This window comes from Syngnathus scovelli, chromosome 6, assembly GCF_024217435.2.
Source record: "Syngnathus scovelli strain Florida chromosome 6, RoL_Ssco_1.2, whole genome shotgun sequence".
Taxonomy (NCBI): domain Eukaryota; kingdom Metazoa; phylum Chordata; class Actinopteri; order Syngnathiformes; family Syngnathidae; genus Syngnathus; species Syngnathus scovelli.
In genome coordinates, this window is record NC_090852.1 from 19901533 (window position 1) to 19927719 (window position 26187).

Consider the following 26187-nt stretch of genomic DNA (forward strand, 5'->3'; position numbering starts at 1 on the left):
TTTTGAGCACAAATGAAGGATTTATTTTTTGGTAATTGGAATAACTGTCCTAAAAGCCAGAGGAGCGCCGGCATACAGGAAGTAGAAATAAATAAGTGCCGCTATGCCAATTGAGATTCGTTCGTTCCTATTATAACGGAGATTTCTGCATCCCGCCATAATTACAAAGTTAACTTTTAACCTGCAACTGTAAATAATGACCAAAAAAAAAAAAAAAAAAACCCAACAGATGTTGGCCCTCTCATAATAGTGCTATTGAATATGTAAATGTGCCATCAGGTCTTGTGGAGTAGCAATTTGGATGCGGGACACAACTTCCTGCTGGCGCGCCGGACCCAGACGACGACGATCAGAAGTTGATGGCCTTGCCGAAGGAGGCGGCCAGGTTGGCTTCTCGGAACGCCTCAGACACCGTCTGCGCCAGAAAGAGGAAGCCCCGCCCCCCAAAAATAAGGCTTTCATTTTTCCAAGCGCCTCGGTCGGCGGGCGGCTTATGCATCTCGATTGACAAGTGACGTACCGGGTGGGCGTGGCAGACTCTGGCCACGTCCTCGCACGACGCGCCGTACTCCATGGCGAGGGCCGCCTCGTTGATCATCTCTCCCGCCCCCTACGGGCCACAAGCGGCGACAGCGTTAGACGCAAACCAAAGCGGCCGCGAGCGGCGTGAAACCGGCGTGAAACCAGCGTGAAACGAGCGTGGGGCCAGCGTGGAGCCTCTTACGGTTCCCAGGATGTGAGCGCCCAGCATCCTGTCTGTCTCTTTGTGGCTGAGGATCTTGACCAGGCCGTCCGTGTCGGCGTTGGTTTTGGCGCGGCTGTTGGCGGCGAACGGGAACTTGCCCACTTTGTAGGGGACGTTCTGAAGCAAGACAAAGACAGCCGCCGTTTGGAAATTGGACAACGCTGCGACGACAGAGCCGGGGGTGGGGGGCCGACCTCTTCCTTGACCTGCTCCTCCGTCTTGCCCACCCAGGCCACCTCGGGGTGCGTGTAGATGACCGAGGGCACGCAGTTGTAGTCGATGTGCACGGCGCCGCCCGCCATGCCCTCCACGCAGATGATGCCCTCGTCTTCCGCCTTGTGCGCCAACATGGGCCCCGCCACCACGTCGCCGATGGCGTAGATGCTGCCGACGCAAACGCCGTTAGCTCGCCGCCGTTTCAAAAGCGCAACTGGAACTTTGGATGTGTCTCGGGCTCGTCCGACGCACCTGGGCACGCTGGTCTGGAAGCGGCCGTTGACGGGGATGCGGCCGCGGTTGTCCAGCTGGATGCCGGCGGCTTCCAGGCCCAGGTCCTGCGTGAAGGGCCGCCGGCCGATGCACACCAACAGCACGTCGCACGTCAGCGTCTCGTTTTTGCCGCCGGCTGCCGCCTCCACGCTGAGAAGGCAGCCCGCCGTTCATCAATGGCATTTTCGCTCTTAATCACGGTGGCCCTACAACGTCCACGGCTCGCGCTACTTACGCTACATCCATTTTTCCATCCGGCCTCCGGGTGGCGCCCAGGACTTTAGTGCCCAGCTTGAACTTGAGTCCCTGCTTCTGCAGGATGCGCTGGAAGTTCTTGGAGATCTCCATGTCGATGCCCATGCCGCCCACGTGGCCCAGGAACTCCACCGCCGTCACCTTGGCTCCCAGGCGCTGCCACACGGAGCCCTGCGGCGAGAGGAGGAGGACGCCCGGTCAGCGACGTCACACGCCGGCCGACGGGAAGCTGCGCAGCGCCGCCGCCGCCCACCAGCTCCACTCCGATGACGCCGGCCCCGATCACGATCAGCTCCTCAGGAACTTTCTTCAGGGACAGCGCACCCGTCGACGACACCACCGTCTCCTCGTCGATCTGCCCGAGCAAAAAACAGAGCAGGCTTTATGGGACTCCGGCCTTCCTTTACGTGCCGGGTCGTCCCGGATCTTCTCCAGACCGCAGCGGCGCACCTGAATTCCCGGGAAGGGCGTGACCTCTGAGCCGGTGGCGATGAGGATGTTCTTGGTGTTGATGACTTGCTGGCCGCCGTCGGCCGTCACGGCCGTCACCTGGTTCTTTCCCGTCACCTTGCCGAAGCCGTTGACGTGGGTCACCTGACGAGGGAGGAGGCCGCGTCAGCAAAAAAAAATTGAAGGCGGGGCGGGGCTGAGAAAAGGAGCTCTGACTTTGTTCTGTTTGAAGAGGTGCGCGATGCCCCCGGTGAGCGCTTTGACCGCCCCGCTTTTCTGCGCCATCATCTTCTCGAGGTTCAGCGTGAGGCCGGAAACTGGAAAAGAACGGAGCACGTGAGCAGACGGCTTTTGGGGTTGCGCTCGGTGCATCTTACTTTCGATGCCCCTGCTCTCAAAGTCTTTGCCGTGAGCCAGGTGATACAAGTACGAGTTGTTCAGAAGAGCCTGCGCGCGCGCACACACACACACACACACACGTTAGACGAGCGCATTGCCGCCTGTGCAAGCTACAACGGCGGACGTCTTACTTTGGAGGGGATGCAGCCCACATTTAAGCAGGTGCCGCCCAGCGTGGCGTTCTTCTCCACACAAACTGTCTGTCCGGACACAAACATCACCATTGTGACTTTGCAAAGACATTCATGCCAAGTGAAGTTTTGTGCAAACGTACCTTGAAGCCGAGCTGCGCTGCTTTGATGGCGGCGACGTAGCCGCCCGGACCGGAACCCACCACTGTGACGTCTGCATCGACTGAATGAGTCGAGACAACATTGTAAACTGTAGAACTGCTGTGCCACGCGCTCGACTTTGTACAGGGTGACGGCGTTATCTTACTGGCTGCGTTGTCGGTGTACGTTCGGACTGACAACGCCGCTCCGTGGAGCTTGCACGGAAGCTGGTGACTTCGCTGGGTGGTGAGAGCAACGCACACGCACACGCACACGCACCAAAGAAACAACAACATAAAAACAAGGCATGACTCAGCGCTCCAAGGCATGACACACTGCAAGAAGGAATAATAATACTAATGTCTTGCTCGGCGAAAGGTTCCTTATTAGGTTCCATTCTGTCTTTTCCCGTTGTGTTGACATTCCCGAAAACTCCATACTTAAAACTTCAATTCAGGCTGCAACGTTACATCACAGCAAATTGGGTAACGTTAAACTAAGCTCGCTCAACAGGCTTTTGCACTGATTGTTGGCGTGTCGGTTCATATTTATGACTCCTCCCGGAGCATTGACACAAACGGATCATTTAGCGTATAGCGATAAAAGACATTACAACGAGTTGCAATGGACAAGAGTTGCGGACAGGCGCTCGTAAACGTGCCGCAAAAGCATTGACCACTTGGATGTCTGCGCATGCCCAAGACAGCCGAAAGCAATATCAAGGCACATTAGCGTGACTATTTTGTTTGTCAAAGTATCAAAACAGCTCAAATGCATGGAGTCTGGTGATACTAGTCGACCGACGAGTTAGCTAACGGGGCGGCGTGCGGGCGTAGGAGAAAAAAACAAAAAGTAAAAACCTCCTCGGCCGACAACGAGTGCAATTGTTCCGGTAAACAAGTGGACTTCCTACCGTGGCAAGAGCTCGATATAACTGCGTCCAAGTGTGCATTTTGTCGGCGTGCGAGGCGTCAAGTCAAAGGAAAGTTGCTTCACCTCCAGCAGGCCCAGCAAAGCAGCAGCCAAGGACTCTTGACGGCGCGGCGCATCAATATGACGTCACCAAACACCGACGAAAATCATGTTTTTTTTTCCCCATTTTATTTTATACACTAACAAGTCAAAACATTTTAGAATAACGTTACATTTAATAGAAATACGAAATAAAAAATATATTAAAAATACATACATTAAAAATATGATAATTAGTCACCATCTGTTGCGTGGTGTCAAATGTGTCGTAAAGAAAGAAAAAAAAGAAAGAAAGAAAGAACCTGACGACTTCTATTTAGCTCTTGTATCACAAAAGACACCATTTGTCTGTGTGTGTGCGTGTGTGCAGGCGGAGGAACTGCACTGGTGGGGAGGGGGGGGGAGGGAGGGAGAACACCCCCCCCCCCCGCACCCACACACAACCCACGCACACTCAAACGCGGGCGGGTGTCCAATGTCTAGCTTGCGCTGTGCACTGAAAAGACCCCAAAGAGCCTTGGGGGCAACTTTGAAGCGACGCCACACTTCCAACTTCGGCTGGACTTTATGAATTATGCATTCACACTTTTTGTCTTTGGCTTTTGGGAGGCGGGTGAGAGATTACAGTGGCCAATGCAAATGGGACAATCTCAAAGTCGGCCATTAAAAGTCTTGAAGGGGGGGAAAGAAAAAAAAAAAAAAAGAAAAAAAAGTGCTTTTGAGCAAAAACGTTGCTTCAGTGTGTCGGAATAAAAGCAGGATGGCAAGGGGAAAAAAAGCCCAAAATGTTGCCGGGAAACACGACAACAGGCTCGGGTCGGGGCGTGTTTCATCTGGAACACAGGGGCCGCATCATGCACAAATAAGTTCAAGTAAGTAAGTTCCTTTTTTTATTTCATTTGAATTAAATGACCCTTTCAATCTATTAATAAAAACACATCATTTCATTTTCATGATACATTAGTATTTGATGTTCATCATTTTGTTTATGCCTCTGATTTACAAACTGTTGATTTCCCCCAATATTTTAATTGTATGACAATAAAATGACCAAATGTTGAACAAAATTGCCAAAAGGCAGTCATAGATGAACACGTTTTTGTTTTGTTTTTAATTGAAAAATGTGGTAAACTGGTATTATTTAGAAAAACATTATTTAACCATTTTTATTATTCCCCAACTTTACTTTTCTGGTGAGGATAGTCGTGCGTGCGTGCGTGCGTGTGTGCGTGCGTGCGTGCTGCGGTTAATGCGGCTCATATTGTAGCAATGGAAGCACTTGTGCTTGGCGAGCCCTCAAAGAATTTGAAGCGTCCTCCAAGTCTCCCGGAATGCTGAGAGTCGCCGTTAGCGACGCTCAGTCTTCTCCACAGTTCGACGGGCCACAAAGAAGCGGGCGGGCCGACGGGCGGACAACAACCGCCCCCCCTGACCCCCGTCCTGCTTCAAAGCGGTTCCCATCAACGAAAATCAACAACTCGCTCGACAACAGGATGGTGGCTAGCCGAGGTCGGTCGAAACAATGAATGGAATATCCATCGTGATGAATCACTGGATGGCCACATTCGTTCGGATGCCTGATTGGAATAAAAAGGCTTTCGGAATATTGGGATTGAAAACAATCCAAAATCAGATGGGATTAAGGAAATTTCTCCATGTCGACGTAGCCGATGACACTGCTAAGTCCCCGGCTGATGCTGCGATGAAATGTGTGATGAGCATTATCTGACCTCTGACTATCATAGCGCAAGTGTAGCGGGTGCGGAGGATTAGCGGGGGAGGTCTTTAATGACACCGCGGGCTCTTCTGCGTGACCTCGTTACCTCAATCCATGTATTGATGCGGGGGTGGCATGATTATACGCTCGACAACAACTCACACGCACAACAATAAAAAGCAGATGTTCTCATCCGATTTGAGGTTTTGTCACCTTGAATGTGTGCTGCCGCCACTTCCCATGTAACTTCATCTGCGGGCGACGCCTGTTCCTTTCAAAGATGGAGGCCAGCCGGTGCCGGCGGGCGCGCAGGCTAGTGTGTCACTCACTACCAGAAACCAGAAAAAGCAAACAAAAGTCAAAATGTGTCCGTTTAGTGTTAGGGACAGACGCCTCGTCACTTTTGGAAGTAACATTGGCAACGCTTGACAAAGTGTACACAAAAAAGATCTTAACAGTGGATGTTAGCAACGAGGCTAACATTAGCTATTTTAGCAGAAGCGCATACCTGTGAGTGTGTTGCACATTCATGATCTGCATCTCTGCTAAAATTCAGACTAACGTTAGCACACTAGCTTAGTAGCGGTGAGGTGATGGTGATGAGTTGATGAAATATGCAACACATTCGAAAAATCTTTTCACTAATCAAAAAGGGCCCGTGCGTTAGCGATGAAGCTAACAATTAACAAATAGTTTGACTTTTTACAACAATGCAATACAAATTGATCAATTAAAAAACATCTTATATTATTCTTTTCATTTGTTGCCGAATACTAGAAGTAGTACATCAAGTGTCAAGAGGGTTTGGAGACGTCGCCGTGGTAACCGCAGCGCCGCTCATGCGTGATGGAGCGGGCGGAGCTTGAGGAGAAAAGAACTTTGCGTTTCTCAAAAATAAAAGCTGATGACATCCACGTCTGCTCAAATCGGTTCATCTTTTTTCTTCTTTTTGAGAGGGGGGCACAAAGTTTATCTGCCCCCCCTCACCGATCCCCAGCACCCCCCTTGTGAACATTGATGCTAACAAGTGGAAAGCAGTTTTTGCATAAATTACAGATAATCCATCGTAAATTATGCAAATATATGCGTTGGTTTAAACTTGGAAAATCTTTGCACACTCAAAGAGAAAAAGTTGGAAAACACTTTTGGCGCCCCAACCGGCAACATATACAGCCACAAATAAATACATCAAACCAATTGAAATATATGAACACATTCAATTTACTTCAATATTCGTACACATCAATACGTACAGCAATATGTTTGCAAGAATGCACAACTAATCATGAAATACATCAAAAGAACCCAAGTAAGAACATAAATGAATATATCATGGATACATTCGTAAAGACACGCACACACAGGGGGAGTTGAGTGAATTGTGACTCCTGGGTCACTGCTGCTCTTTTAGGCTCATTTCGGGGTGAGGTGAAAGGCACAAAGGGGGGAGGGGGGGGGGTGTCAAAGGTCACACACAAATCTGTTGGGTTTCCCTGTTTGCCTACATGCACTTTTAATGTGGATGATTTTCCAGCTCCACTTGACTTTCACTTGATTGACAGGCGGCGCTCACATTCCATCCCATAATATGTGAAATATGTTTGTTGCCTTCATGTCAACTCGTTAAGTTTTCCTCTCCAGCTGTTCTTTGTGTTCTCCCGCCCATCCATCCATCCATCCATCCATCCATCCATCCATCCATCCATCCATCCATCCATCCATCCATCCATCCATCCATCCATCCATCCATCCATCCATCCATCCATCCAACCGCCCGCCCGCCCGCCACCCGCGTATTGCCTCATGGTCCCATCCATCAGTCGCTTTGTGTTTGGTCGCCTGCTTTCGCAAATCACATTTCTAATTGTGCGTGCCGAATGTTGAATCGAAACATCCTAAAACGGGAGAGGGGGGAAAAAAAAAAAAAAAAAAAGCTGGTGCGAGGTGCGTGTCGTCGTGCGCGCGCAGGGGGGCGGTGCACGCAGTCGTGTCCCGGACTCGTTGACAGAACGAGTGGAGAGAGCAAGCAGACGGCTTGTGTCCTCGGAGGAGAAGCAGACAGAAAGAAAGAAAGAAAGAAAGAAAGAAAAGAGAAGAGAAGAAAAGAGAAGACGCATCGCGAGTGGGCGCGCAGCGAAAGCTCGGAGGATCCGAGCGTCATGGACGCGCTGTAAAGGTCGCTCCGCTCCGCTCCGCTCCGCTCCGCTCCGCTTTGCCGCCAAGTTCGAGTCCTCAAGTGCTCCCGGTCCCCCCGACGTCCCCCCGGCGGGCAGGCAGACATGGACGCCTGCAGGCTGCAGGTCGCGCTGCACATCTTCTTGACGCTCCAACAAGGTCAGCATGTGTCGCACTTGAACCTGCACTCGTCCGTCACTCAAGTCAGCCCAACTGGATTTGAAAAGCAGCCACACTGCGCTCGCTCCAAGTCAACATTTCACTTCAGCCAGTAATCGTGGCTGCGTTCCAAGTTGTTCTCGCTTGTAAGCTTTCATTTGAAATCTCCACTTTCTCGCGCCTTGTATGTGCAATTTTGCGCTTCTTGCTGCGATGCGAGGCTGTTATCAGCCTACTTTTCTCAGCCTCGGTTGGAACGCGCACGTCCTGAATCTCGCGAGCCGTCGAAGGCGTTTCCGATGTCGGAGGCGCTCGGGCTCTCAGCCGCCGGCGCCGCCGCCGCCGCGCTCGGCCGCCTCCTTTTGGAGCGAGCGAGATTAGGCGAGAACTTGGCAAAGCCGTGTGAAGAAGGCTTTTGTTGGCGCGCCAGCAGCGACTTTGCTTTTGGAGGTTCTTTGGCACATTTGGTTCCCCTCCTTCCTTCCTTCCTTCCTCCCTTCCTTCTTTCCTTCCCACACGCTGGCTGTCTTCCCCACCACTGACTTGTTCCTTTTACTCTTTTGTAGAGTGCACCTACTTGGTCCCCCGAAAAACGGTGACAAAATCGGTCATTATTGCCCCCCCCCCCAAGAAAAAAACAAAAAAAATCCTAATCAACCGGAGTGAAACGTACTGCGTTGAATTTGAGTCCCGATCATGATTTTGGCCGGCACGATTGAACGAACCCGATTGTCGGCGACATGCGGTATCGCCACTTTCTCAAGCTGTGGTCAGCCGGCCACCAGGGGGCAGCGTGCGCGTCACTGCGAGAGAACAAAGTAGCGTACAGAAGTGGAGTCGAGGTGCTCGTGTTTTCAAAGGGATCGTCGTCGGTTGTCTGGACTTGTTTCCCAATCAGGCCAAGCGAGACAATAGCGGGTTTCATCATTTTGCCGTCGGCAAAGTTTACATTCTTTGCTAATGCTTTTTAAATTGTCTTAAAGATTGAGCCATTTATTCTGGAATTTATTTTTGCTCAATAAATTGTCAATCTGTCTTGTTTCTTTGCTAATGCTTTTTGAATTGTCTTAAATATTGAGACATTCATTCAGGAGTTTGTTTTGTTTTTTGCTGAAGAAATTGTCAATCTGTCTCCCGGTCTATCCAATGGTCCGTCTCGCTGCTTCTTCCGTTGGCCTTCCCAGCGTCTGTCCCATCGTCTCATCATCAGTTTGTCCCATGGGCCATTTGCGTTCTGTGGTGTCATCCGTCCGTCCCGGCGTCCTTTGGGCCCGGATGATGTTGTCACAGTGGAGATTTCTTTAGGACAAGTAGCAGACAGAGGAGGGGGGGGGGGTGTCTCTGAGAAAAGACGGGGTGACGCGGGAGGCATTTCAGCATTTAAGCATGACGGCACCATCATTTGTCCCAAAGACGCCGTCACAAAACTCAAGGGCTGGGAGGAGGCGGAGATGGCCGGCTGGCTGGCTGGCCGGCCGGCCAGGCTCAAAGGCCTCAACGCGCAACCTTTTCATTGGCCTACTATTTTTTTTTCTAACTAGCACTTTGTGCTCTGACTGTTTGCTTCTAGTTCAACAAATTTGATCGCTCTATTCCCATTGCGATGAAGTGAAACCCATCAAATGACGCAGATTCGATTTCTTTTTCCTCCGAGTTGTGGCAGCGTTCCATTTCCGTTTGAAAGACTGGAGGAAGTGCTGGCGGCATTTGTCTCAGACGAATGTTTGTGAACGGCAACTTTTGTGCCCTTTTCTGCCGGCTGCTCTTAAACTCTCGTTTTCTTTCCTCCTTTTCACGCCGCCTTGGTTTTCTCCTTCCATCGTGGCGTTGTCCCACATTTATCCCGCCTCACACATTCACCCCCCCCCCCCCCCTTCATGTTTTTAATCCTCATTTGTCTCCCGTGTGAGCGATGAGAGCCGCTGAGAGCGTTTGGGTCGGCCAAGCGGCATCTCGTCTTTGCCGGTGTCCTCCTGGCACTCGGCCACCTTCGCCCTCCAAATCCCCGCGAGTTGCTGTAATTGATGAGGGAGGGGGGCGGCCCCCACAACAGCGGGGGCTTTCTTTCGGGGGCTGTGCGCGTCTAGCGGCGCATCCCATAATAGCGCGAAAGCTGTCGTGACAGATCGATGGTGATGACATCATTTCCTTGAATATAAACATTTTCAACAGCTTGAGCCACTTTTTTCATGGGCATTGTGTCGCTCCTCCTGCTGCGCACGCCTCAGCCACACGGGGGCAGTAAACCGCAGACACGCCCATCGAGCGCGCCGGTGTCGATTCATTTGCTTCATTGGTCGTCGTGTTTTGCACTGTTTGCTGCTAGCTGATCCAAATGATCGCTCCAAGCGGCAAATGAGCGGCTAGCTAAACGCAGAGCTCCGTTAACGAGGGAGGGCAAGTGTGTCAAGGTGGAAGAAGGACAAAGCGCCACATCGTCCCTCATCTGTGCCATCCAATTAGGTGGCGCCTTAAAATAGTCCGAGGTGGGGGGGGGGGGGGGCAAACGAAGATGATGGCAGCGGCTCCCCGCGGGTTCCTCTCGAGACAAACTTTGCTGCGGTGGCCTTTGATTGACAGCAGTTTCGATCGTCCGTGCTTCCTTTCGTTTTTCTGTCCTGTCCCACTTTCTTTCCATCCTTCCTTTTTGTCCTACGCTCCATCCTTTCTTTCATCCATCCAAGCATCTTTTCCTTCCTTCCTTCCTTCCTTCCTTCCTTCCTTCCTTCCTTCCTTCCTTCCTTCCTTCCTTCCTTCCTTCCTTCCTTCCTTTCATCCTGTCTTGCCTCGTTTCCATCCATCCTCACAGACCGGCTTCCTTCTTTTTGTTTTGTTTGTCCTGAGTGGAGAAGACATTCCTGGCGAAATGTTCCCCGGGCCTCCTTTTAGGGCGGGCGGGCGCAGCGGTGCTCTTCATGTCCATTTATAGAGAAGAGCCCAGGGCGTCTGACGGATGGCTGCCAGCTTTTACGCTGGCCGGCGCACTATTTCCAGGCCCGTGCATCCGGACGCCCGGCGGCAGCAGCGGCGGCGCCGTGTGCGGGCCCGACTTTGATTTGCCGTCCTCGCTCTCGAGTTGAGGCGGTGAATCACGAGCTAGCACCGCTTTGACTCTTTTGTTTTGGCTCCGCGCAGATGTTGGAAACCATTCCAGCGTAACCATTTACGAGTTGAGTATTGATCACAGATGCACGTCCGCCCGAGGCGGGAAAGGAGCAGCGATGGTACGCTGAGCGTCGACTGGGCGCTGCGCACGTTTGATGCGCTCACTCGTGACTTGTTGCCACTTCCGTCGGACGGACGGACGGGCTTCACTATGTCCAATGCGGTCACGCTTCTTGTTTGCTGTGCCAGGGTCGTGTTTTTACACGACATGAGCGCTGGAGTTGCCGGGGGTCTAAATCCACTTTCTTTAAAGGGGGGGGGGGGGGCGTTTTTTGTTTTGTGAAAGAGTCCAATGGATTCCGCGGGAGTCTGGCCCTGTGAAATTGACTGTGTGAGTGCCGCCGCCGCCCCCCTGCCGGCGCTCGCTGAATAAGAGGATTAGGCCACATCCCCACTCGCACCCCCAGCCCCAATCCTAAACCCAACGACATCACGGGCAAAAGTACAGTGGTCGCTCCCGGTTCAGACTGATAGTCAAACTAAACGTCAAATGTACAATTAGAAAGTGTGGAAGCTAGTGCAACATGCTATTCGACTAGGAAACACACAGGAGAAGAAAAAAAAGAAAAGAAAAAAAAAAAAAAGCAAGCGCAACATGCTAATAGACTAGGAAACACAGGAGAAGAAAAAAAACTAGAAAAGAAAAAAGAAGGGGAAAAAAAACCCCACAGGCTAACAATTAGCCTCTTCGTGGAAGCGTTGCTCCCCTTTCTAAACATTTTCCAGCCGGCAGCAGACAAGTTGGAGCCCAGCGAGGGCTTCGGCGGGACAGCCGCTCGCAATCATCATCAAATAAAAGCGGCCCGTTGCGTCAGCACCGCTCTCTCGGGTCAACTTTGTGTATAAACACCAAAAGAGCGTCTTTTACAAGTACCATCGAGAGCGCCGCGGCCGATTGCTCATTGAAGCAGCAGAGATGGCAAAAGTAAACAAACTATCGTGTCAAAGAGTAGTTTGGAAGAAGATGGAAGAGCTCAAATTTGGCACTCCGATTCTGGAGAAAAACTGCACTCACCGCTTGAACGAAGGACTTTTCTTTCAACGTGGTCGTTTGTGTCTCGCAGTGGGAGCCTACACGTACAGGAACCAGCGCAAGTTCACCGAGGACATGGACTGGTCGTACGCTGGTAAGAAAGGCAGATTAGAAAAGCGGCTTGGCACTTGACGATGCAAAATGTTTGGAAATGATTCCCCCGCTGGCCTTGTAGGAACGCTGAACCAGAACAACTGGGCCAAGAAGTTTCCGTCGTGCAGCAACGCCAAGCAGTCGCCCATCGACGTGGAGGAGAACCTGGCCCGGGTGGAGCTGCGGTACCAGCACCTGCGCTTGGACGGCTGGGAGAACTTGACGGGCCGGCGCACCACCATCAAGAACGACGGCAAGACCGGTAAGCGCCTACCTGCTGTGGGCTCGCAGACCCAAACGGACGGGGGTGCAAAATGCCGGCAAATGTGACTTTGGCCTCGGCTTATCTTTCTTATTTTGGCTTGGCTTAGCCTTCCAATCTTGCCCATTCAGCAGCCGGTGTTTGTCGGCACCGCTTGAAACCTTTGCGATCTGTTGTTCTGCTTGCTCGCGCAGGTGGTGCGATGTCGTTAGCGCTAAAGATTGTTTGAATCCTTTCATGTTGTGGGCATGTAAAAGAGGACGTTACAAGAAGCTTCCTTCCTTGCCCCTGGGCTCACGTTTCGCTTTTGTTCGAGGATCCCATTTCGGGTCCATTGAGCGGACCGAGCGGCTTTTGTGGACGGTTTCTCTTCAAGTGGCGTGAAACGCGATAACGCTGATTGTCGAGCAAAAGTGGAGTAAAGAGCCGTCTGGTCGCATCCTGTCCGTCTGCTCCAGAACGGCGTCTTTTTTAAAAGAGAGAAACGCCAATGTTTGCATCTTTGGGCTCAGGACAAAGAAAGCCGTCAACGCAACTCAATTGGCTTCACCTTGAGTCAATGTTTGCGCAGTGGATGAAATGTCCGGTCAAAAGGGGGCGAATGTTGTCACTGGAGAGGATTTGGCCCCGCCTAAGCGAGGACCCCAAAAAAATAGTCTCGGAAGACGTTTGAGTTGAGGCCGTTGGCGTCTAAAGCGGCGTGTTGTGTTCAGTGGCGCTGGACGTGGACGGCGACTTCCACGTCAGCGGCGGCGGCCTGGCTTCAAAGTTCAAGGCGGGGCGCATCACCTTCCACTGGGGGCGCTGCAACGCCTCCTCGGAGGGCTCCGAGCACAGCCTGGATGGCGTCAAGTTCCCCCTGGAGGTGAGACCGGGGAACCGCGAGGACGCCGTGGTGGGCACCGAGGGAGTGGCTCTCGTTTTGGCTTTGTTTCCTCCCAGATGCAGATTTACTGTTTTGAGCCGCAGCGCTTTGACTCGTTCCAGCAAAGCGTCAAGTCTGGAGGACGCCTCACAGCTCTGGCGGTGCTCTTTGAGGTAGGTGGGGAGCTAGGGAGGTAGGTAGGTAGGTGTGTGCAAGAAGCTGCCAAAGAAAGTGGCGGCTTCCCTTCACCTGACAAGTCAGTACTTGCTTGCGGCCTTTTTGTGCTCGTGACTCACAAGCATCAACATCTGCTTTGGACCAGCTTGCTTTTTGTTCCCCGCGCGTTGTTGATCAGCGCGTCAACTGGGCCCGGGGCCGCCTTGGCGTGCTGCGACCGGTTGCGACACAAGAAGCAGCCTGAAACAAGCAAACAAACAAAAAGAATTGTTTGGTTTCGCAAACTCTACCACTTCAAAAAAGAACCTCGATGAACCCAAGCTAAAGCAGAACCAGAGCCAAAACAGAACACTACAGCCCCGCAGCAAATAGAACATCTCGGAGCTTTCCTGGAACCTGTGCGGAGAAACGGATGGATGCTAACTCATTAGCATGGAAGCTAACATTTTCCCTCGTTTGTTGACAGGCCATCTCAGAGGAGGACAACGCCAACTTTGCCCCCGTCATCGACGCTGTCGACAGCGTCAGCAGATACGGTACCAGATACGCTGGCTGGCTGGCTGGCTTTCTTTCCAAATCCATGCTCGACTCGAACTGAATCCAAATGTGCTTGTGCAGGTAAAAGCGCCCAGGTGGCGCCCTTCGCCCCGCGGACGCTCCTGCCCGACTCCACGGAAAAGTACTTCATCTACAACGGCTCGCTGACCACGCCGCCTTGCAGCGAAACGGTGGAGTGGATCGTCTTCAAGAACACCGTCTCCATCTCGGCCCGGCAGGTGAGAGGCGACCACGCGGCTCGCTAGCCGACGACCGAGCCGGCTCGCTCACGTGTTGTGGCGGTCCAGCTGGAGACCTTCTGTGAGGTGATGACCATGCAGCAGGCGGGTTACGTGATGCTGATGGACTACCTGCAAAACAACTTCCGGGACCAGCAGCGCAATTTCATGGGTCAGGTCTTCTCCTCCTACACCGGCACCGAGGAGCTCCTCACGCCAGGTACCCGACGGACTACGAGTAGCACTTGTAGGAGCCGCCGCCAAACCAAACGCAATTGACAAAAACCAAGATTGGACTTGCACATGTCAATCTGGATCTCATTGACCCGAATCAAGCCTTGGTCACTTTAACAGAACCTCTTTAAAAAACCCTTTATTGGCTGAACAGAACCTTCATTACTTCTATTGTCAAAGCAGAACCACTATGAAGATGAGCAGAACCTCTACTAGCCAAAGCAGAACCCGCCAAACTGCGGAGACCCCAATAAAGCCTCTCGTGACCCCAACAGCACCTCTGTGGACCAAAGCAGAACATCTATGAAGCCACATAGATGATAAGCAAAACCGAATCTACCATGACCCAAATAGACACTCGCTGACCCAAATAAAGGCGTGAGGAAACATTGACATTTCCTGCTGGTTCTGCTCGATAATTTGTAATGAAGCAAATGGATCGCCCTGACACACTAACGCACGTGTCATTAGTGGTGGCAGCGGCGGCGGCGGCGGCGCTGGCCCAGTCTGTCCATCAATAGAACCAGCCGGACAACTTCAGTGTGTCTTTTTACATTTGAAAATAGATATTTGTCCTTTCAACTTTGTGAAGGATAGCTAGGTTGTTTTTAAAAGCAATCAAATGTGACATATGGTGACATTTCTTTGGCCCGTTTCGTGTGGACGTAAAAAAAAAATATGTATAGATTGTGTGGACTCACTCTGCCCTCTAGCGGTTGGAGCTGGAAACACTTGTCCATTCCCAATTTCACATTGGCAAGAGTATTGTCCATAAAACGTACTCGAGGAAGAATTTGCAGCCGCCTCGGCAAAAAAGTTTGGGTCAACCGTGACGTTTCCGTCAGTGTGCAGCTCGGAGCCGGAAAACGTTGAGGTGGCCGCCTACAACCTGAGCAGTCTGCTGGTGACGTGGGAGCGGCCGCGGGCCGTCTACGACTCCGCCATCGAGAGGTACTCGGTCAGCTACAAGATGGTCGAGGACGGCGAGGAGGACGCCGCGCCCTCGGAGTATCTGACCGACGGAGACCAGGATGTGGTGAGCCTCTCGTCGTGGGCAACTTTGGAAGGCCGGCAAAGTCAACGACTGTTTCTGGCCACCAGGGGGCTATCCTGGACGAGCTGCTGGCCAATCGCAGCTACGAGCTCCAGGTGGTGGCGCTGTGCGCCAACGGCCTTTACGGACGCCTCAGCGACCCGCTGAACTTCACCCTGCCCGCCGATGGCCCGGGTAAGCGCCGCACAAACGGCCAGCAAATGTCCAATGGAGTCCCGTCCGTCTCCTTGACTTAGCAGTTGAACTTGTTGTGCCACCAAGCTTGTTTCCTTTTTCATTTGTTGTAGTAAGCGAGCCCCTTACAACCTTGACACCAAATAAACAGAAGAGTGGAACTGAATACGTTGTCGTATGACATGTTGAAGATGTGTCCATGTGTGTGTGTGTGTGTGAGTGAGTGTGTGTGCGTGTTTCAATTATTATCAATGCCAACTAACCATTAACTGCAAATGATTTTGTGGACCTTCAAGCTATGGCTCCACCAGAATCACTGTTGTAGAGGCATGACATGTATGTCATCGCCCCCACCAACACACACACACACACACACACACAGACAGACAGACACACACACACACAGACACGCAGCAAAATTGCTAAAAGGTCACTTCAGGCTTCTGAAAGCAGTTTGACGCGCCAGGTAAGAAGCGATGCCGGCCCCTTCCCTCCCACCGTGTGCCACGGCCGCAATTGCAGGAAAGGTTTTTTGTTTTTCTTCGAAATGTGAAAGCGGCCCGCCTGCCCGGGAGGAAGCAAGCAAGCAAGCAAGCTAGCAAGCAAGCAAGCAAGCAAGCAGAAAAGCGTTTGCTGCAAATGCGCTTTGCTTTGCTTTGCTTTGCTTTGCTTGGCTCTCCCTCGCTTGCATGAGCTGAGCATCGACTTTGAGCATGGAAATGTCACGTCGCCACTTTCCTTCGCCATTTTCCACCTGGCATCAGAGTTGAAACCATTTGCAGACCATTGCGCTTGAGTCTCTCTTTTTGTGTGATCCAGTTGCCCAAAAGCAATTTTTGCCTCTGACGAGCCTCTCCCTTCCTCGGCCAAAATGTGACTTTCCCGCCTCACTTGTGCTTGGACAAAAATGAGCAAAAACCTTCTTTCATCTGATTTTGCCCCAATGTGTGCTCTTCTTACAGGTGATGCTCTGATCCCCGATTCAAACAAATTTGATTATGAGGTAAAAATGTTTGCCTCTTTTTTTTGTCCGTTTGTTGTATTTCTTCAACTGATTCAAATGCCTTTTTTGCGGTAAATTAGCGCAATTGAATTTGAAACGTACAATGTCAAATGTTCCTTATCTTTCTTACCGCTAGGGGGAGAACGAGCCACCGGATCCATGGCTAAATGGACCTGCGCAAACGGAAGATTACAATCAGGTTTGGATTACCACCAAAGCGGCTGCGACCCCGACTTTGGGAGAACCCGGCCGACATGCCGTGGCGGCCACCAAGACAGACTCAACCTCCAGTCAGCCAACGGGAGGCTCCGCCGGGTCCTCATTTACGACTCCTCAGTATGCAAACGCAAGAGACCATCGGGGCGGGGTCAGGCCAAAGTTCTCTGAAAACAGCAAAGAGGGCCCAAATTCGACAGCACCGAACGGGGGTGAAGGTGTTCCCTCAAATGGGATCCCCACAACTTCAACCAAACCAATGAGCACCCCCGCAAAAAACTCCTTCAACTGGATGAACAGGACCACAGTGCTGACTGCAACGGAGAAGACAACCACGGGCCAGCCAACGAACGTGACCACGATCAAGTTCACCGGCGTCAACACGACGAGCGGAATGACTCCATATTCAAACGCAGACAAGACCAATAAAAACACGACAGAGACAATGCCAATGACCACAAAGACAAAAAACCCCGAGACGCCAGCGACAAACGTGACCGTGACCGACACTGCAAGCACGAATGCGACGACAGCAATGTCTTCAAACATGACCTGGCCACTGAAGAACGCAGACGTGAACGAGACCACAAACACCACCCCGGCAACAAAGCAAACCATAACCATGACCGGGCTGGCGACCAAGCCCACCAACAAGACCAGAAGCCTGAATATGACGACGGAAATGTCTTTAAACCCGACTGAAAACAGGACCACAAACATGACCTGGCCACTGAACAAGACTGCAAGCACGACCCCAGCAACAAACCAAACCATGACCAGGACAGCGACCAAGACCACAAACAAAACCACAAGCATGAATATGACGACGGAAATGTTTTCAGACCCGACTGAAAACAAGACCGCAAACATGACCTGGCCACTGAACAAGACCGCAAGCGCGACCCCAGCAACAAACCAAATCATGACCAGGCCAGAGACCAAGACCGCAAGCATGAATATGACGATGGAAATGTCTTCAGACCCGACTGCAAACAAGACTAGACACATGACCTGGCCACTGAACAAAAGCACAAACACTACCCCAGCGACAAACCAAACCACAACCATGACCGGGCTGGTGACAGAGACCACCACGGACAAGACCACAAGCATGAATACCACGACTCCAAACCCGACGACAAATAAACAGCCACAGAACCAAACGGCGACCTTGATTAAACCACTCAACAAGAATACAAGCATGACCAACACGAAGAGCATGGCCACAAACCTGACCCGTCTTAGCGACCAAATCATCACAACGTCGTCCGTCCAAGTGGACCCACGCGAAGGGCAGACCACACCCAAAACAGTAAATACCGGAAATGGTGGTGGTGATGATGATGACATGGTCCAGGTCCAGGGTGAGCCCCCAGGGGCATCTCATCCGCGAGGGTCTACAACCCCCAGCATGCCTCCGTTTTCAAGCACAAAGTCTTGGCGGAGCGACGTTCTTTTGCCGACCATGCCGCCGCTGTCGAAGGGTGAGCGCCTCGCTGTCCTCCCCGCCTCTTGGTCCCCCTCTTCCCTTCTGTATGGTGCCGCAGACCCCCAAGCCAGCCCCTGGTCTGTCCCCTCCACCCGCTTGCATGAGCTCAGCCCTTGTTCCACACTGGTCCTGCTGCCTCACCAAATCCCTGCTTCTCCCAACTCCCACCATGCCCCCTTTTCCGCTGACGACTCGGCGTCTTTCTCTCGGGCCGACCGCACCGAGGTACCGCAGTTCGGGGCGGTCTCCCCGTCCGTCGGGCAGCGCGCCGGCACCGCCCCACCGCCTCGCAGAGACCCAGCTTCTCGTCCCGTTCTCTCTTTTGCCGGTGACTTGGCGTCTTTCTATTCGGGTGACTCCACCGAGGTGTCGGAATCGGGGGCGTCCGAGGAATCGCTGTCCCTCAGCCCCGCTTTGCAGCCGTCGGTTCTGTTCTCGAGCAACCCTCCTCTTCCGGCTGCCACTCCGGGTCTGATGCCGTCGTTTGTCGAATTCTTGGGGTACGGAACAGAAAGCACGCCTGACCCCTTCCCGCCCGAAATGGGCGATGGCGGCTTCTCCGACACCATATGCGGTTGCTCCCTGGAGCCTTCGGTATCCTGGCCCCACACCTCGCCGCTCGCCCCCCTTGGGACCTCAACTTTGGGTCTCGGTGCGGATCTCCTCATGAGTTCTTTGGGTGGCAGTTCTTTTTCTGGGGCGGCTTCTAGTGGCCCGGTGCTTCTGCTCTCGCCCTCCTCGCCGGCGCCCTCCTTCCTGCCGGCCACTCACAGCGCCCGGCCCGTTTCCGTTGCAGCCCTCACGACCGAGCCCGCGTCGTCGGCACGGCCGCCTTCCGTGCCCACGCCACCCGCCTCCGCGGGGCCCGGTGTCTCAGAGTCCGACGTAGATCAGGAGCGGGACGGCATCCCGCCGTCGGCCTCGGGTGAGAGCGCCCTTCCTCGTTCCACGGATCCCCCTTCCGCCACTTTAGGGTCTGGACAGACGCACGGAGATTTGGACGACGTCTCCTCGGCATTCTTTTTCGACGGCGAGAGCGGGAGCGCCGCTGGGTCCGGGCGAGCGAGCGCCGCCTCGCCGAGCGTAATCGCGGTCCCCGCGCCTATCTTCCCCGAGGACAGCGGCTCGGGTCAGGCCGAGAACCCGCTCGACGGCGACGGCTCCTCGGACTTCAGCATTCCTGAGCGAACCCAGAGCGAGTCGGAAAAAGAGGAGGAGCCAGTGGCAGGTAACCGCTCTCGCTCACTCGCTCACGCCGGCGGGAGAAAGAGTCCACTCGGTCGTAGTCGAGACGAGCGACGTCGCGACGACTGCCGTCTTCCAAATCCACTCTGGTCAACATTCCATCAGTCATCTCGTTTCCCAGCATGCATCAGAAGCAGAAAGTCACCAATAGAAAGCAAGAGGTCGCAGAGCAAGCCAAACAATTTATGAGAAGAAATTGAAAACAACAAATTGCGTACGACTACACAGACGAAAATGAATCATACAAACTGCGCTACAAGAAAGCACAAATGAATCGTAAAAAATACGTGACATCATCCATAACATGAACGTACGAAAGCAGCTGCTCAGCGGCCGTTCAGGAAATTCCCAATGGCCACATGCTGTCCTCCAGCTTCAAACCATTCCATCATCTTCTTCTTCTTCATCGTTTCATGCTTGAGTACTTGATCTTCCCACTCCAACTTCTTCCGACGGAGCTTCTTTCTTGGATTGATCATTTTCTTTGCTGTGATGCGTCGGCGCCAAGCAAGTGGGGACGCTTTTTGGACCACCTCGCGTTTCCTCCGTCATCGAGCGTCATCGAGCGTCATCGAGCGTCATCGAGCGTCATCGAGCGTCATCGAGCGTCATCTTCGGTCGGGCGCTAACGGCGCGGTACGTGCGTGTGCGCAGACGTGAGCGACAGCAGCCACGAATCCCGAGTGGGCTCCGTCAGAGAGGGCGAGAGGAAGGCGGTGGTCCCCCTGGCCGTCATCTCCACGCTCACGGGCCTGGGGCTCCTGGTCCTGGTCGGCATCCTGCTCTACTGGAGGTGAGCTCCTTCCAAACTTACACGGTCTGTTATTTTTCAAATGAAGTTCTCGGGAAAAAAAACGTGCGACTTTGGGCCGCAGGTTGTGTTTCCAGACGGCGCATTTCTACGTGGACGAAAGCGCCTGCCCGCCCCTTGCCGCCGACGCAACTGCGTTCGCATCGGGTAACCTCAGTGCCGATGCAAAAAAGAACAAGAAAAAGATTTAGTTTCACTTGCACTTTGCCTTCCAGATGAAAAAGCCGCACTTCCCGTCCAAGACTTTGTCCAACGTGTCTCCGAGCTTCACCGAACAAACGGATTTCAGCGCAAGTTTGAGGTGCCTTCAAACTTTCTCTTGCTAACGGCCTTTGCTTTGCTGCGTGTGCGTCCTCATGTCATCATGGATTGCCGTTTTGTGTTGTCATGGAAACGCCGCGCCCGCCCGTCCCCCCCAATCCCGACCCCACTCCCCGCCTTCTCTGTCTTGCTCCTGTCCCGCTAGCTGCTCAAAGAGAGTTACGAGGTAAGACGCCCGCTCCTGGCGAACGTTTGCATGCACACCCCTGCTTCTTTTTTTGAATATATTTATTTATTTTTTAATTATTATGTTTTAAACATGCCTGTCTTGTTTGTCCCTTCGGCCTTTTGTTTTTTTGATTTGAAATAATTTATCTGTTTCGCCTGTTTGGTTTGTCTGACCATTTGTTCGCCGAGCCATGTTTTGCTTGCATTACGGCCTTTATTTTCAATATTTGAAATGGGCCAACCCAAACGTGCAGCAGCTCACATTGACCTGTGACGTAAAGACACAACCCTAACCGGATGGATTGATTGATTGATTGATTGATTGATTTTTCTGCGGGAGGAGGTGCAGGCGTGCGCGGCGGACGTGGCCATGACCTCGGAGACGTCCAGCCATCCCGACAACAACGGCAAGAACCGATACAGCAACATCCTGGCCTGTGAGTGGGAGCGGAGCGCAGGCTTTTTTTGCCCTTCTTCTTCGCAAACTCAACCCAAGTGGCGCGCATGTCCCTTTCAGTCGACCACAGTCGAGTGCGACTCACGACGGCCGACAACGGACGAGATTACATCAACGCTAACTTTGTGGACGTACGTGAGACATCGGCCGAGCCGCCTTCTTGTCGCTTTCGGCCTTTGGTTGGAAAGTTTGTCGTTAGCCACATTGTCATTGCTCAGGCAATCAAACGCAGGTGAAGGTTTTGCTGGAGAGCCAAATCTTGTTTTGGTTTTTTTTCCCCGTGTGCGGCGGCGGCAGGGCTTCAAGATGCGCCACGCCTACATCGCGGCACAGGGGCCGCTCAAGTCCAGTACGGACGACTTCTGGCGCATGATCTGGGAACAGAAGGTCGGCGTCATCGTGATGATCACCAACCTGCTGGAGAAGGGACGGGTGAGTGCCGCCGGCTCCCGACATTTGATAGGCACACTTAGACCCGAGGACTTGACTCACTTGAGACCTGAAGACTTGACTCACTTGAGCCTCCAACTTGAGACTTGGCCATTCAAACTTGACTGGAGAGCAACATGAGCAAAAGCTTTGCGTCCGTCCTCAGAGGAAGTGCGAGCGGTACTGGCCCGTCCACGCGCCCGAGGACTACGGCGGCCTACTGGTGGCGCCCAAGAGCGTCCGAGAGCTGGCCCACTACACTCGGCGGACCTTCAGCGTCACCGATGTGAAAAAGGTTCCTTCTGCCGAGACCGGATTTGCCATTCTGGTTTTGGCCCCGCCCCCTGACACGTCCGCCCGCAGGCTTCCGGGAAGAGGCGGGACCGGGAGCGAGCGGTCACGCAGTACCACTACACGCAGTGGCCCGACATGGGCGTGCCCGAGCACGCCTCGCCGCTCCTCAGCTTCATCCGCCGCTCTTCTCGGGCCAGGACGGCAAACATGGGCCCGGTGGTGGTGCACTGCAGGTTTTTCACGTCCGCCGCCGCCGCCGCCAAGCGCCTCCGACCGAGTGAGCGTGTTCATTCCTGTTTGCGTTTAGCGCCGGCGTGGGGCGCACGGGCACCTACGTGGTGCTGGACAGCATGCTGAGGCAGATGAGGCACGAGGACGCCGTGGACGTGGACGGGTTCCTCCGACACATCCGCACGCAGAGGAACTACCTGGTCCAGACGCAGGTCACCTTCTCGCCTTGCCCGCTTCTTTGTTTGTTCCAAGCTCCACGCTTGCCTTCCCCTTCAGGAGCAGTACGTGTTCATCCACGACGCCTTGGTGGAGGCCATTTTGTGCGGCGACACAGAGCTGGCGGCCTCGGACCTTCACGCCTACGTGGGGCGGCTGCTGACGCCGCTGCGTGATGGCGGCACGCCGCTGGAGCAGCAGCTGGAGGTGACGCCGCGGCTCAACCCCCCCCTGCCGCAGCACGCCACGCTAACCTGCGAGCCTGACGTTAGCTTTGCCTTTGCAGCTGCTGAGCGCCCAAGCGGCAAACGACGACGCGACCGCTCTTCACGACGACAACCGGCAAAAGAACCGAAGCGGCTCGCTGCTACCGGGTGAGCCGGCGGCCGTTTGCCTCGTGCTAATGCAAACGCCAACCTCTCCGCCCGATTGATGTTCTTGCAGCGGAGAGGTGGCGAGTGCGTTTGTCGCCGTGCGCCGGCGACACGTCCGATTACATCAACGCGTCCTACGTGACGGTAAGGCTGCTCGATTAACTCAATTGAAAACTGAAGGTAAAAACGTACAACTTATGTTACGTAGCGCAATCGACGTCGATTATGTCAACGATAATTATGGCGGCAGGGCTACAGGAAGAGCAAGGAGTTCATCATTACCCAGAATCCTTTGCCAAGCACCCTCAAGGACTTCTGGAGGATGATTTGGGAGCACGACGTGCGCGTCATCGTGTCGCTGCCGGGACCCGAGCGCGCTCAGGTCACGTGACACTCGACATGTTTAAACCCGAAGGAAAACTAGATTTGATTGTTGTTGTTTGCGCTCAGGGTGAAGAGGAGGAGGAGGAGGAGGAGGAGCCGTCTGTGTTCTGGCCCGGCAAAGGGGAGCCGCTCCGCTGCCAGAACTTGACCGTCACTCAAACGTGCGAGAACGTCGTGTGCCTGGCCAACGAGGACGCGCTGCTCGTTCAGCACGTGGCCGTGCGGGCCGCGCAGGTGCGTACGCCGCACAATTTCTTCAAATGCTGCGGAAAGTTGTCAAACGGCGTATCACGTGCGTTCAGGACGACTTTGTGGCCGAGGTGCGCCTCTACCGCGCCCCCCGTTGGCCCCACCCGGACCGCGCCATCAGCGACACCTTTCTGCTGCTACGGCTGCTGCAGGAGGAGACGCCCACCGAGGGAGGGGCTGTCGTGCTCCTTGACCGGTACGCCGCCGCCGCCGGCCGGTCGCCCGCCCGCCTTTGCGAGTAAAGTCTGTTGACATTTTGGCCGCCGCAGCGCGGGCGGAGTCACCGCCGGGACTTTCTGCGCGCTCTCGTCTCTAATGGGCCAGCTCCGTGACGGACGGCGCGTCGACGTCTTCGGAGCGGCCAGGATGATCAACCTCGCCAGGCCCGGCACCTTCTGCAAGCGCGTGAGCGACAAACGCCGCCGCGTTCACTTTTTTTCTTTGTTTATAGAGAAACATCCAGATTTGGGTGGAAATTGGAATTGCTTTTTACTTTGAAAACGACTTTTTTGTTTTCATGAAAAAAATGACATTTTTTTAAAAGAAAATGGCTAAGAATTTCTTTGCAATTTTTTTCCATTTGCTGGTTAGGAGCACTTGGAATTCCTGTACGAGGCCTTGCTAAGCGTGCTGGACGAGCCCCAAGAAGAACGTCAACATGACCAAGACGAAGTCAACGAGGCCCGCCGAGGCCGAGAAGAGCGCCGGCTATGGAATGGCGGGGGCGGCGGCGGCGGCGCCGCACGTCGGGAGCGCAACGGCAGCGTCGCGCCAGCAGGGGGCGAAAGCGCCACGCCAGACAGCCTCGACTCTCTCGTGTGATCAGAAAACAAATCGTGAGCGAGTTCACTTCTGCCTTTCTGCTGGCCAAGAGAACTTTTGACGTCTTTTTGTAACGTGCCTTTTTTTTTAAAAACTCTTTGCGACCAGACGAAGTAACACCTTGGCCTTTTTACATATTTATTGGCAGCAACAATGTAAAAAGCAACACGGCAGCAGTAGCAACTTTTTCTCCTCATGTCAAACATGTTCCACCCCAAAGGACCAAATTGTATTTATGGCACATTTTTATATTTTGTGCTTCCGTCTTTCTCGTCTTCACAAATGCGCAAGATTCTAACAAATCTCTTTTCTATTTGTTTCTGCTCTGCTGCTTTCGTTTGCCATTAAACGATCACAAAAATCATGCTGCGTGCTTTTTTAATTTTTAAGCAAACAAAACATGCAGGCGGAATTCACCCACAGACCTTTACTGTCTTATTTTCCAAGAAAATGATTTTCTTTATTTGAAAAACTCCTCCAAAGCCAACCTTGGCCTGGTGATGGAGCTTGTGTTCATCATTTTCATCCCGATCAAAGAACGAAGGCTGGAATGGATTTCCGCGTGTCACCTTTGACATACGTACGTGTTGCTGACAAATGTGCAATCTCGATCCCATGTGGATTAAACGACACGTAACACGTTGCAAAGGCCGTAAAACGTGACAAACATGCCTTCTTAGTGTATTTTCTAATCCGGATAGATTGTCAGCAAACTGGCCGTCCCAGCAACAAGAGGGGGCGGGGGAGCAATTTGGAGATGGCCAAATTTAGACAGAAAGTGGAAGAGATCAGGGAGACTTGAGCCGCAGCAACATGATTTCAATCCTCCTCTTACATGCTTGCTCTTGTTAGCGTTTGTACGCACGCACGCACGCACGCACACATGCTTGGTCTTGTTAGCGTTTGCACGCACGCACGCACGCACGCACACACACACATCGAGTCTCCTGCATCGAACCAATTTGCCTGGACAGCGGCACAGAAAAAGGCTTACAAAAGTCGGCATTTGAAAACACATTTCTGCAAATAGTCAGAATTAGGAGGAAAAAATCCACAGGTAACCAGAAAGGTAGGTCATGTTCCAAATAATTATCTCTATTTCTGTCAATTCCAATCCTATATTTCATATGTTATCCGTGTGAAAATGACGTCAGCAAAAAGTACATTCTCCCCTTTTCTTCTGCCGTGAAATAAGCAACTCTTGCAATCCAATCCTATCCGACATGTTTCTGTTCGGCGCCAACATGTTTGTCATCTCCACAAGATGCGCGGCCGTTTGCTAATCACGTTGGAGGATTAATCATCTCGGGGGGAGACATTGTCCAGATTAGGCACGTAATCCGGCCAGATGCCTGCCCGCCGTGCGCCCCCGCCGTGCGCCCTCGCCGTGCGCCGCCGCCGTGCGCCGCCATGCGCCGCTTTGCTGGCACGACGCCGTTGTGCTTTTCTAAGCGCAAATTAGCATCAAGCTAAACTTTTGTCAAGTGGAGCAAAGAGAAATGAAGAAAGTTCACTTTTAACGGGATCATCATCAACCCAAAATGGTATCTTATTCAATTGGCTACTGGTTATTTCGTATCTCATCAGCAGTTACAGTACGCGGGCACGCGCATGCGCACTCGCGCCCGGACACAGTTTGGGGCCCTACCTTGATTTGTAGATGAAGTCCATGCCATGTCCTATCCTTCGCCACAAAAAGCTCCATTACTTTGTTGTAAAAGTCCTCCTTATTGTCGTGTAGTTTAGGCACCTTTTCTTTCATTTTGGCCGGATGCCATCACAGCGGCTCCGTCATATGTCAGTTGTATTTCTCCCAAGACATACAGCGAGGGCTCGTCCATTAAAATCCCCCAAACGCCTCCTTCCCTTCCCTTCACTTTGAGCTACATAGCGCAAAATAACAAACTTGTGCTTTACTTGTGACTTCCGGTATCTCGTCTCGCTCTACGGCAAGAAATGGGGCAACATAAATCACCCGTTGGCTCACGAGCGCCCCCTCAGTGCGGCAAAGT

The 26187-nt window shown here is 53.0% G+C and overlaps 2 protein-coding genes across 14 annotated transcripts; one reads left to right on the forward strand and one right to left on the reverse strand.

Annotated features, from left to right (window-relative positions):
* Positions 1 to 26102, reverse strand: dldh (dihydrolipoamide dehydrogenase). Of its 3 annotated transcripts, none has more exons than XM_049722437.1 (15): positions 25824 to 26102; positions 5513 to 5627; positions 2777 to 2849; positions 2613 to 2692; positions 2470 to 2538; positions 2317 to 2386; positions 2156 to 2256; positions 1940 to 2083; positions 1743 to 1844; positions 1470 to 1660; positions 1214 to 1384; positions 940 to 1129; positions 725 to 862; positions 521 to 610; positions 1 to 415 (listed from the first exon to the last, which is right to left on the reverse strand). In XM_049722437.1, exons 2-15 carry the CDS (start codon positions 5549 to 5551, stop codon positions 350 to 352), a joined length of 1524 nt encoding a protein of 507 aa, XP_049578394.1. In that variant the 5' UTR covers positions 5552 to 5627; positions 25824 to 26102; the 3' UTR covers positions 1 to 349. The 3 variants fall into 3 exon arrangements, with proteins under 3 accessions (XP_049578394.1, XP_049578391.1, XP_049578390.1); XM_049722434.1 differs by lacking the exon at positions 25824 to 26102 and adding an exon at positions 11814 to 11962; XM_049722433.1 differs by lacking the exons at positions 5513 to 5627; positions 25824 to 26102 and adding an exon at positions 3524 to 3683.
* Positions 7262 to 24539, forward strand: LOC125970250 (receptor-type tyrosine-protein phosphatase gamma). 11 transcript variants are annotated; one of them, XM_049722332.2, is made up of 31 exons: positions 11127 to 11925; positions 12007 to 12186; positions 12900 to 13051; positions 13129 to 13224; positions 13695 to 13764; positions 13847 to 14004; positions 14074 to 14224; positions 15084 to 15274; positions 15340 to 15466; positions 16429 to 16469; positions 16606 to 17997; positions 18043 to 18169; positions 18971 to 19402; positions 20074 to 20212; positions 20295 to 20377; positions 20446 to 20531; positions 20697 to 20717; positions 21060 to 21156; positions 21237 to 21307; positions 21474 to 21608; positions 21772 to 21900; positions 21969 to 22132; positions 22207 to 22342; positions 22407 to 22553; positions 22633 to 22720; positions 22791 to 22864; positions 22971 to 23102; positions 23171 to 23338; positions 23407 to 23549; positions 23623 to 23758; positions 23945 to 24539. In XM_049722332.2, the coding sequence occupies exons 1-31, from the start codon at positions 11715 to 11717 to the stop codon at positions 24173 to 24175; spliced, it is 5508 nt and encodes a 1835-aa protein (XP_049578289.1). In that variant the 5' UTR covers positions 11127 to 11714; the 3' UTR covers positions 24176 to 24539. The 11 variants fall into 11 exon arrangements, with proteins under 11 accessions (XP_049578285.1, XP_049578287.1, XP_049578284.1 ...); XM_049722328.2 differs by adding an exon at positions 7262 to 7633 and having other exon boundaries at positions 11863 to 11925; positions 16606 to 19402; XM_049722327.2 differs by having other exon boundaries at positions 11116 to 11925; positions 18043 to 19402.
* Positions 26103 to 26187: the final 85 nt, after the last annotated feature.

Excerpts from the sequence above, each read along its gene's own strand:
- dldh (XM_049722437.1), bottom strand. The coding sequence starts at position 5,551 with ATGAAGTTACATGGGAAGTGGCGGCAGCACACATTCAAG. Across the intron at positions 2,387-2,469 it reads TGGGCTGCATCCCCTCCAAA|GCTCTTCTGAACAACTCGTA; the intron begins GTAAGACGTCCG and ends GCGCGCGCGCAG. Across the intron at positions 1,130-1,213 it reads TTCCAGACCAGCGTGCCCAG|CATCTACGCCATCGGCGACG; the intron begins GTGCGTCGGACG and ends TTGCGTCGGCAG.
- LOC125970250 (XM_049722323.2), top strand. The coding sequence starts at position 11,715 with ATGGCAAAAGTAAACAAACTATCGTGTCAAAGAGTAGTTTGGAAGAAG. Across the intron at positions 21,901-21,968 it reads GCGTCACCGATGTGAAAAAG|GCTTCCGGGAAGAGGCGGGA; the intron begins GTTCCTTCTGCC and ends GTCCGCCCGCAG. Across the intron at positions 22,133-22,206 it reads CCGGTGGTGGTGCACTGCAG|CGCCGGCGTGGGGCGCACGG; the intron begins GTTTTTCACGTC and ends GTTTGCGTTTAG.